This window comes from Trichomycterus rosablanca, chromosome 13 (genome assembly GCF_030014385.1).
Source record: "Trichomycterus rosablanca isolate fTriRos1 chromosome 13, fTriRos1.hap1, whole genome shotgun sequence".
Classification (NCBI taxonomy): Eukaryota; Metazoa; Chordata; class Actinopteri; order Siluriformes; family Trichomycteridae; genus Trichomycterus; species Trichomycterus rosablanca.
The window spans coordinates 30,730,690-30,752,395 of NC_086000.1; the positions used below are offsets into that span (position 1 = coordinate 30,730,690).

General features: G+C 41.6%; 1 protein-coding gene across 3 annotated transcripts in view; it reads right to left on the minus strand.

Moving 5' to 3' along the window:
- Positions 1–2,928: 2,928 nt before the first annotated feature.
- The window catches only part of si:dkey-16j16.4 (uncharacterized), a 58,385-nt gene continuing 39,607 nt past the window's right edge, over positions 2,929–21,706 (minus strand). For all 3 annotated transcript variants that reach the window (XM_063007740.1, XM_063007741.1, XM_063007742.1), the window contains exons 3-5: positions 18,493–18,935; positions 14,502–14,555; positions 2,929–5,274 (exon numbers count right to left, since the gene is read on the minus strand). In XM_063007740.1, coding sequence (XP_062863810.1) covers positions 5,149–5,274; positions 14,502–14,555; positions 18,493–18,935 — 623 coding nt within the window. In that variant the 3' untranslated portion in view covers positions 2,929–5,148. The remainder of the gene's footprint in view (positions 5,275–14,501; positions 14,556–18,492; positions 18,936–21,706) is intronic.

Sequence of the window (21,706 nt, forward strand, 5' to 3'; positions counted from 1 at the left end):
TTTGGTAAAGGAGCACTGTAGACAATAATGTGCCAAATCACCAACCGCTTCTTCTCACCCGCCAGTTTGGATTCCCACACAGCCGTAACAAATACAGAGAGCCACGCTGTCCTCCATGTGACTTCCCCACCCCCACTCGAGGCAGGCCCCTGGACCAGTCCCGAGATCGCATATTGCGGCGGCAGCGGGAATAAATCCTGTCCGACCTTCCCTCCCTCAAACATCAGTTACTGACCTCACAAATGCTCATTTAACTAAGTCTGTCCAAATTCCCACAGACCCTCTAAGAGAGGACACTCCATATTACTGCACGTGTTTTGAATAGGAACCCGAACAAGGAATCAGTCTTCATATCTGTGTCCTAATTCCTGTAATTTTTTCTTTCCTTCATGCTCATAGAGAAGAGCTAGAAATCATAGAAAGGAAATGAGAAAGAGTATTATGTTAAGCTGCTCTGCGGTAGACGGTACATCCCATTTCCTTAATCAAGGACAAGACCCCAAATAACCGAGCTCTGAAATGCATGAGGAAGAAACCTCGAGAGAAACCAGGCTCAACAGGGAAACCTTTCTTTAGTTGATGCAGGGCAGTGAGGTCCTGTTATTCACATGCTTGTAGGAATGTTTGTTCTTTCTGAGGGTTCAGAGAGTATTGTGTGAGCTCAGCTTAAGCTCTGGTTTGGTCCAAATCACTAGTCTTCGTTCTTGGTTTTGAGAGATCTTGTGTAGGCAATACAGTGACACAAACTCATAAATAACATCCGGAATGACCATCATGTCCTCTGTGGTTTGCTGCTGGACAAACAGCTCTCATGTTATGAAATCAGGGTACAGTTGTAAGATGAGTTATGTAACGAACTGTGTAACAGGCAAAATGTGACAAACTACTACAAAGTTCAGTTATTTGAGTCAAGAAACATTTACTTGAGTCACTGGAACATAACAAAAGAGAGCTACTGGTTTCTTACATGTTACAAACCTGTAGGTTTTGTCAGACCTGTAGCTACTGTGTACAGCATATTTATTCCACATGGTTATACAATATTTAACAGTGGAATCCATAGAGACATTTTTCTGTAGAATTCTATGTTTAAAAATTACTATTTCCTCTACAAGTGTAGAGTACGTTCAGTAAAAATCTAGGCATGAACACAGTACATAATTCATTAAAACGTAAATGTGATTACTTATGCAGTACCACAGACTTCACTTCTGTATGTCAGAGAAAAAAATAGAAAAGTGCACTTGTCTCTGCAGACCTATTCTTGCGGGGTCTCCTTATATCTTCAACATCAATAATTCTGGTGACCATAACTCAAAAATCTTTCCTGTTTAACACTGGAGAGTAATGCGCAACATAAGCAAAACGACAGCTATTCAGAAATAGGCTTACCATTTAGTTTTAGATTTAGTTCTCTTCCAAGTGAATGAAGTGATTCAGAAGCCATGAATTGGTTTCTTACATTCAAACAAAGTTCAGGCAAACCCCTATAAGACATCATTCACACCAAGTTTTAAGCCACAAACCCTCATAAGTTTCTCCAGACTAACTTAAATCAGAATCAGGTTCATAATAAAACATTAGGCAAAATTAAGATTTCACTTTGGTTCTTGGTCCAAAGTCGAGCCTGGCAAAACAGCTTCTATACTGTAGCTTCAGTATAACTATTTAGGCACATTACATAGAAAATATTGTTTGGATTAACCCTTAACGGACTAATGGATCACACTGATCAGATTTTATCAGCTCCACTTACCATATAGAAGCACTTTGTAGTTCTACAATTACTGACTGTAGTCCATCTGTTTCTCTGCATGCTTTGTTAGCCCCCTTTCATGCTGTTCTTCAATGGTCAGGACTCTCACAGGACCACTACAGAGCAGGTATTATTTAGGTGGTGGATCATTCTGCAGTGACACTGACATGGTGGTGGTGTGTTAGTGTGTGTTGTGCTGGTATGAGTGGATCAGATACAGCAGCGCTGATGGAGTTTTTAAACACCTCACTGTCACTGCTGGACTGAGAATAGTCCACCAACCAAATATTTCCAGCCAACAGTCTCCCATGGGCAGCGTCCTGTGACCACTGACGAAGGTCTAGAAGATGACCAACTGAAACAGCAGCAATAGATGAGCGATCGCATCTGACTTTACATCTACAAGGTGGACCAACTAGGTAGGAGTGTCTAATAGAGTGGACAGTGAGTGGACACGGTATTTAAAAACTTTAGCAGCGCTGCTGTGTCTGATCCACTCATACCAGCACAACACACACTAACACACCACCACCATGTCAGTGTCAGTGCAGTGCTGAGAATGATCCACCACCTAAATTATACCTGCTCTGTAGTGGTCCTGTGGGGGTCCTGACCATTGAAGAACAGCATGAAAGGCGGCAGAGAAACAGGTGGACTGGACACAGGTGGCTATAAGGCGCTTCTTTTAGAAACATTACGGTACAATGTTATTAATTAAAGCTAGACAGGGTATGTTCCTGCATCCAATATTTTAAGGTAGAACTAAATCTGCTGCAATAGTGATTGACTGTTCCATCCTACCCAGCCAGAAACATTGAATTCAAGGCCGGAATACACGCTTTCAGACATTCATTCAGGTCCTCAGGACCCATGTTGATGTCTGGAGCCCACATTCCGGTGACACCACTATTCCAACAAGGTATTTAAAAACAATGTATGTCCAGACATTCAATTTTACCTTTAGTCCTAAAAGGGTTAACCCTTGAACAGATACACATGCTGAGTCTAGTGCTGAACCAGTACCAGGATTCATTTTTTTCCCTTGCTTATTTACTTATTGTCAATGTACAATACACATTAGGCAATCGCTAAGGCAGACACCAAATAACCTGATCTTTATATTATGTAACGTGAAACATCAGATAATAATGACCTTACAATTTACTCAAGCATACAAGCATGGATCTTTATTATTATTCTGTTGCAGCATCTTAATGTGAGGAACCATGGGCTACATTCACACTGCAGGAAGACCTTAAAAGGGAAATTTACAGATATTCTTCTTTATACCTGACAGATTTGTCTGTTATATACCAGAGTAAACCACATAGTGGTCTATGTTTTGTGCTCTTTATAACACGTTATGCGTCTTTACATACAGGGCTTTGATTTAGAAGGTTTCTGAATGGCTTTTTATTTTGTGGCTGTATTTTGGGCACTTTTGGCAACTCCTGTGTAGTTCCCAGCTTGAGCCCAAGCCGTCTAGGTTATTTTTCCCCAAGGAAGCAGTCTCAATGCATTGACAGCCTACATAATTGTATTCCAAAATGACACTAAACCTCAATACTGAACCGTGACTCAACTTCAACCCTCTAACAGCCAAGCAGCCAAGAGTGTCAGCAGCAACCAAAATCAAATTAATTGGCATGACGACCTTTTAAGATTTAAGATTTAAATAACTGACCCTTGATCAGCGCATTACTTAAAAAAACATGTCCATTCTTCTGTCCTTTTGCATGGCTGATGGCAGGTCATGCAACGTATCTTTTGCTTTAAAAATAATCAACAATTCCTTCTCAATTGTAATAAGTTTGGTGTCTTCACAGTGGGTGGAACTTGTCATAAAATTAGCAATAACAAAGCCCTCCCATTTAGAAAAAAGATATGATCAATACAGTCAATTTTACTTTGATCTGAAATTGGTCTTCTATTGAATTACTATTGCTTGGCCCTGTCTACATTTAAAGCTGAACCACTGATCACCAATGTTCTTTCCAGCAACAGCAGAGGCAACAAAGCTCTAATCGAAAGACAAAGGTGCTTCTTTAATGTACACTGATCAGCCATAACATTAAAACCTCTTTGTTTCTACACACATTGTCCATTTTATCAGCTCCACTTACCATATAGAAGCACTTTGGTGGTATGTTAGTGTGTGTTGTGCTGGTATGAGTGGATAAGACACAGCAATGCTGATGGGGTTAAACACCTCACTGTCACTGCTGGACTGAGAATAGTCCACCAACCAAAAATATCCAGCCAACAACGCCAGGTGGGCAGCGTCCTGTGACCACTGATGAAGGTCTAGAAGATGACCAACTCAAACAGCAGCAATAGATGAGCGATCGTCTCTGACTTTACATCTACAAGGTGAACCAACTAGGTAGGAGTGTCTAATAAGAGTGGACAGTGAGTGGACATGGTATTTAAAAACTCCAGCAGCGTTGCTGTGTCTGATCCACTCATACCAGCACAACACACACTAACACACCACCACCATGTCAGTGTCACTGCAGTGCTGAGAATGATCCACCACCCAAATAATACCTGCTCTGTGGTGGTCCTGTGGGGGTCCTGACCATTGAAGAACAGCATGTAAGGGGGCTAACAAAGCATGCAGAGAAACAGATGGACTACAGTCAGTAATTGTAGAACTACAAAGTGCTTTTAATGTAATGGCTGCTCGGTGTATTAATGATTTATTTGCATAGTTTGTATGTGTTGAAATTTTGATTGTCAAATTCTGAGTAGATAAAATTAGAACTGCTTACTTATTATTTAGAAGGCCATGATGGTTCGCCTTTGCTAAACCTATATCTGTTTTTCTTTGTTTATTGTTTCCTGTAATGCCTTCCTGCTTTTACATTATTTGATAACCCCCACCTACATGAACTACAGTGTTTAATGCAAATTATATGTAGATAGTGGAGAAGCTGAAGTGATTCAAGTGCACTCAAATCATAGCTTGTTTGAGCTGGATAGAAGAAATCAGTATGAATCAGTTGCAGTGTGGACACAGACGTAGCTTTTGCTATAATACCTTTGAGCAAAAAACCCTTTCTATTAACTTCATCATTGCTGCACCAATTATGTTTCATCATATTTAATTCTCCTGGTTGCATCTCGGTCATCACACATTAGCCACAGCCTTGTTATTGTAGAAAGGATTTTCCTGAGATACAATTAAAAAGCAAAAGGGGAAGACTGGTCTACTGTTACTGTTACATCTTACTGTTTCTTCTGGAATAACTCGACTTCATGTTTTTCTACATGAGCACTGTGTTCAGGTTCAGATCCAGTGGACGTTGCCTTTAACCTAACATCTTAACATGGAAGTCTGCCTGGTCTAAGCTGTGCTATTTAGTCTCTGAAGGGTTTTTCCGGTGATATCCTCAAGCACATGGAGGCTCGTCGGTTGAGAGCAGGGGGCTGCACGGAGGAGCTGTACTTAGGGAACGGAAGGCAAAGATGGACGGATCATAGGAGTATCTGGGAGGGTGACGACTGCCATTCAGGTTCTGTAGAGAAAAAAGAAATATCAGTAAATTAGAGTGAATGACATACTGTTGATGATGCTAGTCAAGTCAAATTTATTTGTATATTTATATAGCGCTCTTTACAAAAATAGGCTGGAGCCTATTCCAGCTTTTCAATGGGCGCAAGGCGCACACACACACACACACACACACACACACATATATACACATACACACACACACACACACATTCACTTATAGGGCAATTCAGTGTCTCCAATTAACCTGGCTGCATGTTTTTGGACTGTGGGAGGAAACCAGAGCTTCCGGACGAAACCCACGCAGACAAAGGGAGAACATGCAAACTCCACACAGAAAGGACCCGGACCACCCTGCCTGGGGATCGAACCCGGGACCTTCTTGCTGTGAGGCGACCGTGCTACCCACTAAAACACCGTGCCGCCCATGAGTTTTAGGTTTAATAAACTTTAATTAAATAAACTCCAATTAAAGGTTAATTTGAGTTTTAGTTTAATAAACACCCAGGCGACCCAACACCTTGTTATTTTCAAAACCATGCGGAGAGATTGGTTAAACAAGGGGGGGTCTGCCAAATGAACTTATAAAAGATTATATCCAATTTGTGAAGACTGTTTACCATTGAGTCGCATTACACCAAGGCATGACAACATTTTTGGATCATAATGCTTTACAACCAATTTTTAAGTCACCGTCTGAACCTCAGAAACAGCAAAGTCTGAGTTGTGGATGTGACACTGTCAAGTTTGTGGCATGTTAAACATCAATGTATTTGATTGGCCAATCCACTGTTTAATAATGATAACAAATGATCAACAAATATTGACTCAATATATAATACATTATAACAAATAATAAAATAAAAAACAAAAATTATTAATGCAAATAAAACAAATAAGAGAAAGCTGGCAGATATGGGGGTCAGTATGATCTAAGCCAATGTGAGGGTGCGAGTGAACAAACAAAATAATCACAATCAAACTATAAAAGACAGTTTTAGGTGGCACAAGTTACGGGTCATATAACAACAAAATATTAAGTTATAATGGTCTAAAACAGCGATTCTCAACTGGTGGGTCGCGACCCAAAAGTGGGTCGCGGACACGTTCTGGGCGGGTCGCGGACAGCTTGTAAAAAATAAATACATTAAAAAAAAAATAATAATAATTAATGCTCATCTGATTTTGTACTCGTCTTTTATCTGGAAAAAAAAGAGACAGAGAGAGGCACGCATCAGACGCGCACAGCATTCTCGTTGCCATGGTAACCACCATTCGTTTGCCGGTTACCCTTCTCTTTAAATTTGTAATGATGTTCGGAGGCAAGATGGCGAAACGCAAATATAACCCGGAGTATTTGAAATGTGGATTTTCGTTCATTGAGGACAAACACGGACAGAAACCCCGGTGTGTTATTTGTAATGAAGTGCTGGCACATGAGAGCATGAAACCATCCAAACTAATGCGACATTTACAAACGAAACATCCCACATGTAAAGACAAGCCGGTGGAGTTTTTTCAAAGACGACTTCATGAGCTGAAGGTATCACAGAAGTGTCTGACAGAATCTTGCTCCAAACAAGAACATGCACTCCGGGCGTCTTACCTATCTTTGTGAAAGTGGCTTTTCTACCTTGGTCCAGCTCAAGTCAAAGCAGAGAAACAGGTTGAACACTGAGCATGATCTGAGAGTAACTCTGTCTACTGTCACCCCAGACTTTGAAACTCTGATCAGAAGTAAAGTACATGCCCAACTGTCTCACTTCCACAAAAGACAGGTTAGGTAAAAGCATCTTGTTTTGTAGCCTTATTTATTTTATGCAGTTTTGATATTTAAATTTATTGTAGTAACTTTTATACATGCAGTTGGCATGGTCCTCCTCAGTTTCTTTAAAAAATTGCTCTTAAATTCACTTTGCATGCATATGTATGTTTAAATGTGTTTTTGAAGGCTATTTTTCAAAAATAAATTTGTTTGGTTTGTATTCTATAAAAGTGGGTCGCGACTTAATGACCATGAGAAAATTTGGGTCCCGGGCTGAGACCAGTTGAGAACCCCTGGTCTAAAACACACAATATCCTATACAGCGTGCTCAAAATAGTAGCTCTACCATGGGACAAAATCTAAGCACACTATTTCATAGATAAAACACTATTTGGGACACAACAACTCCAAGTGCAGCCTGATTCAGGAGTTTCATGCTTTCTGTAATGCACTCTTCATCCTTTTTATAGTTTTATTTTCCCATGATCAATTTTTTCTCTGTAGCACTACAGTCTTCCCACGCCTATGTTTCCAAACCTACACACTTTATTTATGGCAACTGTATTTGTAAGTGGAAAAAATGATGGAAAAAGTCAGTAAGCTTGTTTTTGGTGCTCTATGTTTCGGTCCATTTACATTATAGTAAGGATCAACATTACTAACAAAGACTGTTTTGAAGGACATGGTCTCATATTCCCATGATTCAATCCACACCACCTGTGTAAACAAGCGTACGTGGACTGAACAACGCATCCCGAATATATGTATACACTCCCACGTAACTGGGATTAGAAAATATTTTATATATTACAGAAATGTGCTATGAAGATCAGTATTTAATGATTGGTTCAGTAAAACATTCTGTATTTTACTGGTTATAATTTCATAAATCAAGTACAATTAACCAGTTTATGCAGGTCAGGATTACAGAACGTCTGCTGCCAACTAGAAAAACCATCAAAAGGCATTATTTACATACACCGACTAGGCATAACATTATGACCACTGACAGAAGGCAAGCCGTGATGCAAGTGTGATGCTTTGGGCAATGTTCTGCTGGGAAAACTTGGGTCCTGCCATCCATGTGGATGTTACTTTGACACGTAGCACCTACCTAAGCATTGTTGCAGACCATGTACACCCTTTCATGGAAACGGTATTCCCTGATGGCTGTGGCCTCTTTCAGCAGGATAATGCACCCTGCCACAAAGCAAAAATGGTTCAGGAATGGTTTGAGGAGCACAACAACGAGTGATCTCAAATTCCCCAGATCTCAATCCAATCGAGCATCTGTGGGATGTGCTGGACAAACAAGTCCGATCCATGGAGGCCCCACCTCACAACTTACAGGAGTTAAAGAATCTGCTGCTAACATCTTGGTGCCAGATACTACAGCACACCTTCAGGGGCCTAGTGGAGTCCATGCCTCAACGGGTCAGGGCTGTTTTGGAAGCAAAAGGAGGACCAACACAATATTAGAATATTCATAATGGTCATAATGTTATGCCTGATCGGTGTATATCAATATTTATTGCATTTATCAAGACACCTTTATTCAGGGTGACTTACAGTTTTAGCTAACTACAGTGCAAGCAATTGAGGGTTAAGGGCCTTGCTCAGGAGCCCAACTGTGACCACTTGGGGGATGATGGTGGGGATCCCAGCGACCTTCTAATTATTAGCCCAGTACCTTAACCACTGAGGCATCCGACAATCAACCATTCACTTACTCACGTATGCTCAGACCAGCACCAATTTTTCGCTCACACGATATGTCACCCGTGCCTTATACATACATTTTTTGGTTTGGGTTTGACTAAAATGTATTAATGTATCATTTTATTGGTTAGTCCAGACCAAGGGAACCAAACTACAAGTATAAACACAGCCTGAAAGTCCAGTTCTTGCTATGTTCTTGCTGCACTCACACTAAATTTACGACAGAGCTTTTTCTAAACCATGTAATACAGTTTCTACAGGCATTGAAAACAAGCTAATATAAAACATCTGCAAGAAGTGATGGAGCGTCAGGTTACAGGCCTGTTGAATGAGTATGAAGCTTAACATGTTTTACATATGAGCACTAAAATACCAGCTAAAATTACCAGCAAATGCAGCAAGCAGGAATAACATAGAGCCAAACTCTTACTAATAGTACCCAGTTATCCTGGTGGGATCAGATCAACACCACCATACAATCTGAGAAGGTTTGTATTTTCTGCACTGTGCTCAGTAATTCAATACTCGTATATCTGTAGGTTTTTATGAGCTGTTATTTAAGATAAGTCTTCAGTCTGTGAATAGTTTAACTGAAGGACCAGATCTAAGTTCAACTGTGCACAGCTGTAGCTACAGAAAAAACATCAACAAATGGATTGTGCTCGCCGTGTACATTTTGGCCCCCGGAAACGTGACCTGTGCTTCTTTCATTAGCAACCATTCCGGTAGCAGTACAAGAAGAAGCTAATGATACTCAGGGGCAGGGTTCACACCTGGTCAGATTCTTGGCGTGTCCTGCACAATGCAGTAACACAGCTCAGACAGGATGCCAATCCATCGCAGGGTCCAACATAGCCAATCATGTCTGTATGTAGATGCCCTACCGACTGATAGCACTGCTGGGGATTCGAACACTGAACCCCAGTGGTAGTTGGCTCATGTGATTTACAGCTGCACCAGCCAAGCACCCAGTTCACACATTTAAAAAAAACATAATCAAAACAATCAAAAACAACCTAACTGATTGCAGCAGGTTAAGCAACAATGGCTGCAGCTGAACATTAATAATTTCATAATTATGTTTTACTGCGGGCGGCACGGTGGCTAAGTGGGAAGCACTGTCGCCTAACAGCAAGAAGGTCCTGGGTTCGATCCCCAGGCGGGGCGGTCCGGGTACTTTCTGTGCGGAGTTTGCATGTTCTCCCCGTGTCTGCGTGGGTTTCCTCCAGGAGCTCCGGTTTCCTCCCACAGTCCAAAAACATGCAGTCAGGTTAATTGGAGACACAGACTTGCCCTATAGGTGAATGGGTGTGTGTATGTGTGTCTGCCTTGCGATGGACTGGCACCCCGTCCAGGGTGTTACTGTGTGCCTTGCGCCCATTCAAAAGCAAGGATACGATCCAGCTGCCCGTGATCCTGATTGGATAAGTGGTTATAAAAGTGAGTGAGTGTTTTACTGCTCTGTGGAAGAATTTTAGGCGACCCATGTTTTGTCCATGATGTTTACAACAATGCAGGCAACACAGACAATGTATCAACACGAAACACAAAACAAAAGAAATAATTAAATACTAAAAAAATAAATAATCAATAAAAACGGTGGCAATCTAGTCCCACTGTGATTTGATGTAATGTAAAGCCTTCACATGGGGGCGTACATAGACAGGTTTAATATGTGTTTATGTACCTGTTAAAAGTCTGGGTTTTTTTTTTCTGCAATCCTTTTTTTGGCTTGCAACCCTGACCCAGGGTTTGAAATACACTGTTTTAGGCCAACCAACTTCAGCTTCAGGTTTGGTTATGTCATCTGTATCAGGTTCCAGTCAGGACTTTGAATGGCCACTCCACAGCCTGCCAGTCGTCCAGGTCCCGACAAAGCAAAGCACCCCCAACCTGTCAATGTACCACTATGTAACAGCTGATAAATTTTTTTTATTCCATATTTATTTCCACATAGTAAGACACTTGCTGTCCAAACGCATTTATGCTTGTTGGACATTACATTATAAAACCAAAGAACTCTTCAAAGAATTTTATTCTGTGTCTGCAAAAATGTGAAAACTTTGTAAAAGAACTGAGGTCAGGCATTGGTATTGTATGATGTACCAATTCATCCCAAAGATGTTCAACTGGGTTGAGGTCAGGACTGTTTACAGTAACCTTAGCTTCCTCACACCAAACTCATCAAAGCATGTCTTAATGGACCTCAAAAACAAAATGTTTAATGTGTGCGACATGGCTTTAATAAAAGATGGAAGTGTGCAACCTTATAAAATGTCTAAAAGGCTGCTATAGTGAAAGATAAAACATTACTAGTAGTAATGTAGCAGGGCAGCACAGTGGCTTGGTGGGTAGCACAGTCACCTCACAGCAAGGCTCCAGCACCCCGCACCCCTGATTATTACATGCTCCCGAGAAGAAGGCCTGCCTAAATTCTTAGATATCTTAAAATGCTGCCTACTAGGGTGCCTTAATTCTAAGTGATAATCTGACTGAATAACGAGGGAGCATCCGATGGTTCCTTAGCAGTGAAGGCAATCCCAGCATTCAATTCAACACAACTTTTCTCTAAAAATGTCAAATATGGCGGACGGGATGCTCAGGTGGCACAGCAGTAAAGTACGCTAGCTCACCAGAGTTGGGGTTTTCGAATACATCGTATCGAACCTCAGCTCTGCCTTTCCGACTAGGCTGGGCGGCAATATGAACAACGATTGGCTGTTGTTCAGGGTTAGGGGTAAGAAAGTCGGATCATAGGTGCGACTGCGGCTCCTGCTGTCAGGGTAATTGGACACAACTAGACTGGGGATAAAAAAAAAAAAAAAAAAAATGCCGGACGGACGTGGAGCAACAAACGGAGTTCTTTCCAAATGTAAATAAATTCTCGTAGTTTTTTTTTTATTTGTATAAAGGTGTACAAGTGTAATTTATTCGCAAATTCGGGCTCGTCAGTGACATTTTAACCGTTTTTGGTACATGGAAGGAGATCCTAGCTGGTATGCTAGTGAGTTGTGCTGTCTCAGCCCATTGGTTTGAATTGCCTGTCTAAGTAGTGTGTCTAAATAACCTGCCTTATGAGTTCGATGTCTACTTAGGCAGCTGCCGAGATAGGCAGTAGGCAGCAAGGCAGCTCACTAGGTTTTTAGACAAGACCCCATGTTATACTGACATACTTTTCCTGTTCTAACTGGTTGTGTTTTCTAATTTGCTGTGGAAATGCCCTACATTTTAACACACAGCACTGTTAATACCTTCTCATGAACATCTAATGCTATAAAGTCGTCCAAAGTCGTATAAAGCTAACCCCGCTACCCTTCACATCTGCCCTGTCAAGCTTAAGCTGATTGTCATCACCAGCAGTGAATTTTGTCCGCTCTGGTTTCAACCACAGATGACTCTTTTCTTCCCTTGTCCTTTCCCCATCTCTCTTTTATTCATTTGGTGCACAACCGTCTTTAACTTTTACCTGGAATAAATCCTGGAAATACAACAGGCAGATGCAGTAAGTGAATCTATCAGATGAGAAAAGAAGCGAGGGGCCCGGCTTCGGTTTGCAGACAGAAAGAAGGACACTAAATCGATAATCCAAAGAGGAGGAGGATGAAGGATGAATGAAATTTAAGTCAAGGTTTCATAGATACTACACTAATCTACTGTGGATAGAGGGACAGAGAGGGAAAAAAGCTAACAGACGATATAAAAAGAAAGTTGAGTAAAATCGAGGAGGCCGAGGAGTAAGATAAACATCCATCCCTCCATGATGTCTGCAGATCATGGAGATCCTGTGACAGAAGGTGCTCTATAAATGGAAAATGACTTCATCCTAACACACGCACACACTCCCAGGCTATCAGCATCACTCATTTCTCTTCTGCTCTTCACCTTAATCCAATAAATGGACATTCAATCCTTTACAGATGAGCTGAAAGTTCTTAAAAGGCTATTATACAACAATTATATTTTAAGCCAATTAGTAGGAATATAACAGGCCCAAGTTACAGGAAAACGGACTGGAAATCCAGACATTCAAGCAAAAGCTTTAGTTCTGCCCTTAATGGTAACAATATTGGCCAAACGAGACTCTATGCAGAAACCTGATCTAATGTTTGAGCCTCCTTGTTTACCCATGTGTGCATGTATTACCACGGTACAGAGCAGATAAGGTTAAAACTACTACATTTTAGGTGAAGTGTTCCCCTGTGGTGTAGTTAAAAGTTTACTATAAGTTATAAGTTTGTTAGCGTTGTATAAACAATTTAATGTTCCAAATTTCAAGGACCAAATCAGGTCCTACATGTACACAAAAAAGGACATCAATGTGAATATTAGAGTGAAATAGAGTAAAGGCAAAATTATAATCTTTTTCTTTTTTAATGTACAGTATACTAACTAATAACATTATGACCACCTGCTTGTTTCTACACTCACTGTCCATTTTATCAGCTCCACTTAGCATATAAAAGCACTTTGTAGTTATACAATTACTGACTGTAGTCCATCTGTTTCTCTACATACTTTTTCAGCCTGCTTTCACCCTGTTCTTCAATGGTCAGGACCTCCACAGGACCACCATAGAGCAGGTATTATTTAGGTGGTGGATGATTCTCAGCACTGCAGTGACACTGACATGGTGGTGGTGTGTTAGTGTGTGTTGTGCTGGTATGAGTGGATAAGACACAGCAGCGCTGCTCACTGTCACTGCTGGACTGAGAATAGTCCATCAACCAAAAATATTTAGCCAACAGCACCCTGTGGGCAGCGTCCTGTGACCACTGATGAAGGTCTAGAAGATGACCAACTCAAACAGCAGCAATAGATGAGCGATCGTCTCTGACTTTACATCTACAAGGTGGACCAACTAGGTAGGAGTGTCTAATAGAGTGGACAGTGAGTGGACACGGTATTTAAAAACTCCAGCAGCGCTGCTGTGTCTGATCCACTCATACCAGCACAACACACACTAACACACCACCACCATGTCAGTGTCACTGCAGTGCTGAAAATGATCCACCACCTAAATAATACCTGCTCTGTAGTGGTCCTGTGGGGGTCCTGACCATTGAAGAACAGGGTGAAAGCAGGATAAAACAGTACGTAGAGAAACAGATGGACTACAGTCAGTAGTTGTAGAACTACAAAGTGCTTCTATATGGTAAGTGGAGCTGATAAAATGGATAGTGTGTGTAGAAACCAGGAGGTGGTTTTAATGTTATGGCTGATTGTGTATAGTATACATTAAAAAAGAAAAAGATTAGAATTTTGCCTTTACTATATTTTACTCTAATATTCACAGTGATGTCCTTATTTGTATGCATTTTTGTTTACATGTACAGAAGGTACATAGCTAACCACCAAAGACAAGACCTGTACGAAGAATCAGACAGGAGAAATACAAGTCATATGGTTGTCAGGAGTCCGAAAAGACTTGATCGCACTTGAAAATAATATTATTAATAAATAATAATACAAGCCCACAAAAAACTGCAGCTTAATAATTACAGTAGTAAAAATAACATGTATTTCTGTGATAAGAAGGCATTTGGCATTTGTAATAATAATAATGTGGGCTAGCCCCACCACTGCCAGGTTCCCTTGAGCAAGGCCCTTAACCCTCAATTGCTCAGTATATGTATGTATACTGTAACTGTAAGTCGCTTTGGATCTGCTAAATGGCGTAAATGTATTAATAATAATAATAATAATAAGAGTTTTAGTAAAGTTATCATCTTTCTAAAGCAAATACTCACCCGGATCTTGATTGTCCTTGTTTTGCCACCGCAGTTCTTTTTCAGGAGCATTTTCTATAAAACAAAACCAGAGCAAAAATATTGACACTGATAAGATTCAGGTTTACATTATATGTTGACAGTCCTACATTGTACTGCATCACACCGGCAATATAGAAATGCTGTGCCCTGAGATTTGCATGCTGCTGTGGTAAAACAAATCTGAGCTCTGAATACTTACAATGTGGAAGCTAATATGCCTAAGCATCATATGCTTTAAATGTGCTCTTATTGTAACACCCCTTCCCAAAAAAGACAGATAAAAACACCACTACATGAAAAGACCACCAGGGAGGTGAGCAGGAACCCAAGGGTCACTCTGTCAGATCTCCAGCGTATCCTTGTAGAGATGGTAGAACCTATCAGAAGGTCAAGCATCCAGGCAGCACTCCACAAATCACACCTTTATGGTAGAGTGGCCAGACGGAAGCTACTCCTTAGTAAAAGGCACATGACAGCCCACTTGGAGTTTGCCAAAAGGACTCTCAAACCATGAGAAACAAGATTCTCTTTTTCTTTTTGGCCTGAATACCAAGCGTCACGTCTGGAGGAAACCATGCACCGCTCATCACCTGGCTAATGCCATCCCTACACTGAAGCATGGCGGTGGCAGCATCATGATGTGAGGATGTTTTGCAGCAGCTGGACCGGGGCGACTAGTCCTGATAGAGGGAAAGATGGATGCAGCTAAGTACACCGATATCCTTGAAGAAAACCTGCTCCAGAGCGCTCTGGGGTGAAGGTTTACCTTCCAACATGACAACCACCCAAAGCACACAGCCAAGAGAACAAAGAAGTGGCTTCGGAGAAAGTCTGTGAATGTCCTTGAGTGGCCCAGCCAGAGCCCAGACCTGAATCCAATCAAACATCTGTGGAAGGAGCTGAAAATGGCTGTGTAAGGGCCAACATGCCAACCCACAGAAGGACAACACATACTCATCCACTCATGAAACAAAATACCCAGATTAAACCCACATGGTCACTAGAAGATCAGATTAAACTCCTCACACACAGTGAATAAAGGCCAGGTGTGAAGACAGGTCTCCAGGACCCTGGTACTGTGTGGCATGCATGAAACCTGCTGCTTAATTCCACTTCTTACTTAAAACTGCACTGCACCACACGTGCCCTGGCATCCTATGCATCCGCACCATGTCACAGGCACTCAAGCAGCGCCTTTCATATTCTGCTCACTCACTTACTCACTCACCCTGGACTGTCCATTCTAGTGTTTATTTTACTCAGTGCACCTGAGCAAACACAGCTCATTAAGCCTTTCATTAGGTTTAAATGAGTTACAGTGCCATTCTGCTAACGATGGGTCAGTGGTCACTTAGGAAATCAGAGAACCTTTTTAATAACTAGCTTACAGTTCTGTCAGAATAAAAGCTGAACCACTGCTTAATAAAAACTGTGCAGAGTTTACTGATCATTAATTTCTGGCTTTTAAAGCAAATAAAAAAATTCAATTTGAAATGTAACCCTGTTGTCATAAAACATTGTTACTGGCACAGTTCAAAATTATAAACCAGCACGCACTGGCACCATGTCGTGAAACAGTTATATTGGTTTGGATCATAGTTAGGGTGGTTACTTGAAAACAAGGAATTTATTACAAACTACCAGTTACAATCCTTGGGATCCTCAGGGATCCTCAGCATTGCTGTGTCTTATCCACTCATACCAGTACAACACACACTAACACACCACCACCATGTCAGTGTCACTGCAGTGCTGAGAATGATCCACCACCTAAATAATACCTGGTCCTGGGAGAGTCCTGACCATTGAAGAACAGGGTGAAAGATGGCTAACAAAGTATGTAGAGCAACAGATGGACTACAGTCAGAACAGTGAGTGAGGTGGTTTTAATGTTATGGTTGACCGGTGTATATTATAATATCCCTGCCTACATTTGAGTGTCCCAAAAACGTCCAGAGAAATACCCCCACCAATCTGGTTTCCGCATCTGTCATCCAAACCATTCATAAAGCCTTAAAAAAAAAAAACCGGACCCCTGAGCGCTGCATATGTGCAACTGCATATGGCTCTGGATTCATTTGTATGGATGACTGTAATAAGAGAATTTGGAAGGGCTAGTATGACCAAACCCAAATGTGGGTCATTATCCTAACACAGACCAGCTGTTCCTATAATGAAACAGCTCCAGTCTGAGTATTAAAACAGGCAAAGTTTGTCGAATTCAGTCATCAGTTTTAAACTGAGTGATATAAAACATGTCATTAGCTGATTTATTAGGTAAAATAAGACGTTTAGAAGTTTTTTGCAGTGATTTTAACAGCGCCCATCCAACAGAGCTTATTCCACATGAGCTGGTCACACTTACAGCCCCTGCTGCCTCATAATCTGCCCTCACCACAGAAACCCGGGGACATATGGAGGCCCTCAGTACCATGCCACCCTCTTTCTCTCACTTCTTACAACCCTCCCTAAATCCCCCTTAACTACATTCTCTACTTAGCCTGTTCTCAGTCATGACAAAACTTTAACTTCATATATTAATGATATTAACGATGTATTAAATGGCCGTTGGACACTTGATTATAAAATGGTTTTTCACTTCCTCTCACATTTGCATGGACGTGTTATTTAGCTTGGCTTCAACTGGATGGAAAGGGGGAACCGGGAGGGGTGAAGTGACATCTGTCATCCGTTCTTTCCCCCTCTCTCTCTGGAGGAGACTGGCACAATGGCCCCATGTGAGACGTGAATGTGTTTCTGACAGCCCTTTTAAATCCAAGCAACAAAGAACAGTGGTGTGAAATGTCAAATTTGTTTAGTGAATATACGGCAGTGATGAACATTCTAGAAATAGTGACGGAGAGAGAACGCACTGCATCAGAAGCTTACATCAATCAAGTCAAACGTGATAAAACTTAATAAGATGATGCATTAAAAATAAACCTATACTGCTACATGGTTTTATTTTTATTTTGTATCCTATTGTTCCCACAGTTTAGATAATTATTTCCAATTTACTGCAGTTTGTACACTGCATACACTACACCAACGAACTAGTGTAGCCATCAAACACTTCTTTTTCACCAGCAAGCAGCAGATTCCAATAGAGAGCCTCAACATGTTAAAAGAACCTTGCTATGCTCTTGGGTCCAGGTATCGGCTTGACTGGTGGAACAATACAGACACTTGATATTGCAGTGGCAAGGAGGTGACTCCCTGTGTGCATGACCAGGCCGGTAGCACTACTGAAACCTGGCTCAGGTGGTGCAGCGGTAAAACACACCAGCACACCAGAGCAGACATTTCGAACTCGTCGGTTTGAAACTCAGCCTTGTCATCCGGCTGGGCTGCGCGGCTACAAGAACAACGATTGGCTGTTGTTCATACAGGGTGGGGAAAGTCGGATAGGGACCTCATAACCGATGCAATTACGACCTCTGCTGGCTGATTGATGCCATCCGCACAGAGGCTCGGGATAATGCGATCAGGGTGTGGCTCTCCAGACACAAAGCTGATCTGCATATAAACTCGCCACGTGCAGGTGAAAAGATGCAGTTGGCTACTGCATAATAGACATAATAGACTTTTTTTTCTTACCTGGACAGGGTGCCAATCCATCACAGGTCTTTAGCCAGTACCCCTACCTTCATCAGACATAGCCAATCATGTCTAGTATTCAAACCTTGATCTCAGTGCTGGTGGGCTAGCATAACAGACTGCTGTTCCACCAAAGCACCACTTTTTTATTATTTTTATACATAATTAGTTTCTCTAACCTTAAGTTGATAAAAGTATTCAGAAACTGTTCCTTTTTATTTATGGTCCTAAATACTAATTTGTACCGGCTTTCATCACCTGTTACTTGTTTGGATATTATATTTCTCAAACCTTTATGAGTTTTAAATGTTTGTTTGTCTAGTGACCTATAAAACCCTATAACAAAACCAGGGATAGAAGTAAGTCTCAAAACCTGTTGCATCTTCTCCAGGTCTAGACTCGGCCGACCAGCTTCTCTCCGGTGCCTCCAGTATGGAACGGCAGGCTGCTCGAAATGGCTGAGGATGATGGGCCTGGCGTGAAGCCGTGTCGGGGTGTGTGTGGGTTTGAGTCCACGAGGTGGAGACGAGCTGAACAGCACCGGGCTGGGCGAGGCGTTGGGTTCACACAGGTCCTTCACCTCCTCGTCGCTGGAGGTGCTGCTGACCTCACCGTGCCGGTGCCATCTGCGCCCACCCTCAGTGCCCGGAGTGCCCGCAATGCCTGCAATGTGCTCCAGCTCTTCCTCTGAGCTATGACGCTCTATGGTGGGCTCTAGACGCAGGCGTACACGCCTCACACGACCCGGGGAGAGGAGACTTTGATTAGGCTGCTGACTGGTGGCCAGGGGGGTCAGAACACAGTTTCTGCGTCGTTCTGGAAGTAAATAGATAAAAAAACAGGTTCATTTACATTTTCAGAATTTAGCAGATGCTTTTATCCAAAGCGATTTACAGTACTGTGGCCCAACAGTGACAACTTGCCAGTGGCGGGGCTTAAACCAGCAACCATTTGAATACTAGTCCAGTACCTCAAGCGCTAGGCTAAAACTGCTTTAAACATTTACATTAGTTCACATTAGAGATTACAATTTTATTGGAATCTCATTCATATCCGTACACACATATACACTGATCAGCCATAACATTAAAACCATCTCCTTGTTTCTACATCTTACTGTCCATTTTATCAGCTCCACTTACCATATAGAAGCACTTGGTAGTTCTACAATTACTGACTGTAGTCCATCTGTTTCTCTGCATGCTGTGTTAGCCCCCTTTCACCCTGTTTTTCAATGGTCAGGACCCCCACAGGACCACTACAGAGCAGGTATTATTTAGGTGGTGGATCATTCTCAGCACTGCAGTGACACTCGCATGGTGGTGGTGTGTTAGTGTGTGTTGTGCTTGTATGAGTGGATCAGACACAGCAGCGCTGATGGAGTTTTTAAACACCTCACTGTGACTGCTGGACTGAGAATAGTCCACCAACCAAAAATATCCAGCCAACAGCGCCCTGTGGGCAGCATCCTGTGACCACTGATGCAGGTCTAGAAGATGACTGACTCAAACAGCAGCAATAGATGAGCGATCGTCTCTGAATTTACATCTACAAGGTGGACCAACTAGGTAGGAGTGTCTAATAGAGTGGACAGTGAGTGGACACGGTATTTAAAAACTCCAGCAGCGCTGCTGTGTCTAATCCACTCATACCAGCACAACACACACTAACACACCACCACCATGTCAGTGTCACTGCAGTGCTGAGAATGATCCACCACCTAAATAATACCTGCGCTCTGTAGTGGTCCTGTGGGGGTCCTGACCATTGAAAAACAGGGTGAAAGGGGGCTAACACAGCATGCAGAGAAACAGATGGACTACAGTCAGTAATTGTAGAACTACCAAGTGCTTCTATATGGTAAGTGGAGCTGATAAAATGGACAGTGAGTGTAGAAACAAGGAGGTGGTTTTAATGTTATGGCTGATCAGTGTATAGTGGAACACACAAGTCAAAGAAATCAAATGTGCAGTTCTGTCCAGTGTCCAGTTATTGCATTTCAATTCCTTTTTATGCACTTTAACATCACTGATCACTCAATGAAGCATTAGTTAAATTGTTTTATAGCAATAAATGTATTGCCTATTTACACCCACTTACCACTCTACCACTTGATTGCTACCAATATGGAAGGTCAGGGGTTAGAATACAGACGCATAAAGCCAGCAACCTCCCCGTTTTTTGCTGCAGATCAGGCAACATCAGTGACTAGATCAACGCTTTGGCATAAGGGTGCTACACGCCCCTTTTAGGACAGGATCTTATTGATACCTGAGCTTGTTTAGTGTCACCTTGATCTTAAGGAAAGACAGTAATACCATCCATCCGTGTCAAAAAATAGAACCAATTGTGCTCCCTTGGATTTTTGAAGACATGAATTTACAAGCCAGCATGCAGATACAGGTCATGTAGCTTTTCCAATACATACAATATCAGCAATATCGCAGCTCATGTTCTTTTCTTTTATTCATTTGCTGCAGAACGTTCAAGTTTTGTAGCTGATTAGTTGCTAGGTTTGGTTTTTAATATGTTATAAATAAAACTGTAGTGAGGTTATGTCAGTCATGTCACTGAACCTAAGCAAACAGTACAAAGTTATATGTTGTGTCCTGTAACCAGACAGACTGCGACTAAAAATACAACAATAATGTTAAATGAAAATACACTTTTAGAAATATTTTAGATGAGTTGTGTGAGATGGATTCGATAATCCACCTCCTGATGCCCAGTCATGGATATGAATCAAATTTGCATGGAATCCCTGACATCTTTAGACAGACATCGTGGCACTCACTTTGGGAACCACTGATTGTTCTGCATGGTCTAATACAGCCTTTCTCAACCGGGGTGCCGTCTGGCTTCGTCAGGGGTGCCGTCAAAAATATTCTGACGTTACTGATATTGAAAATGAAATAAATTTAAAATACAAAAAAGTCAACTTATCATGAAAATGTAGACCATTAGCCGCCTCAAACATCAAAATTTGTCTCACACGCCCCTTTCCCCATGCTACAACGTCAACGCGGGTTGCGTGCGTTGCCTATAGTGATGGCTCGTTCGCGAACGATCCGATTCTATTGAACGGCTCTTTAAAATGAACAAAAGGAACCGAGTCGTGCCTCTGGGAGCCGTTATAATATATATTTATATTTCTGTGCAGTTCTTATCGGCTGTAATTCAACCATTCCGCTTCCATCAGTAGAGGGAATTGATCAGTCATAATAAGAGCCGTTTATTGTCGAAATTCAAATCACTTTCAGTATCGTGGCGAGAGCAAGCGACACACACACACACACAGAGAGAGAGAGAGAGAGAGAGAGAGAGAGAGAGAGAGAGAGAGAGAGAGAGAGAGAGAGGTAATTACCTCATTAATGTACAGTAAATATTATCATTTTTATTGTTATTATTTTGTACTGTTTTTATTCATATTTTATTCTACTTTATATTTTTGCACATGTAACTGTTTTGTATATATTTGTTCTTTTTTATTGTTATTTTTATTATTTCTCGCTAACTTGCTTTGGCAATACGAATGTCCTTATGTCATGCCAATAAAGCTTCTTTTGAGTTTGAGTTTGAGAGCCGTA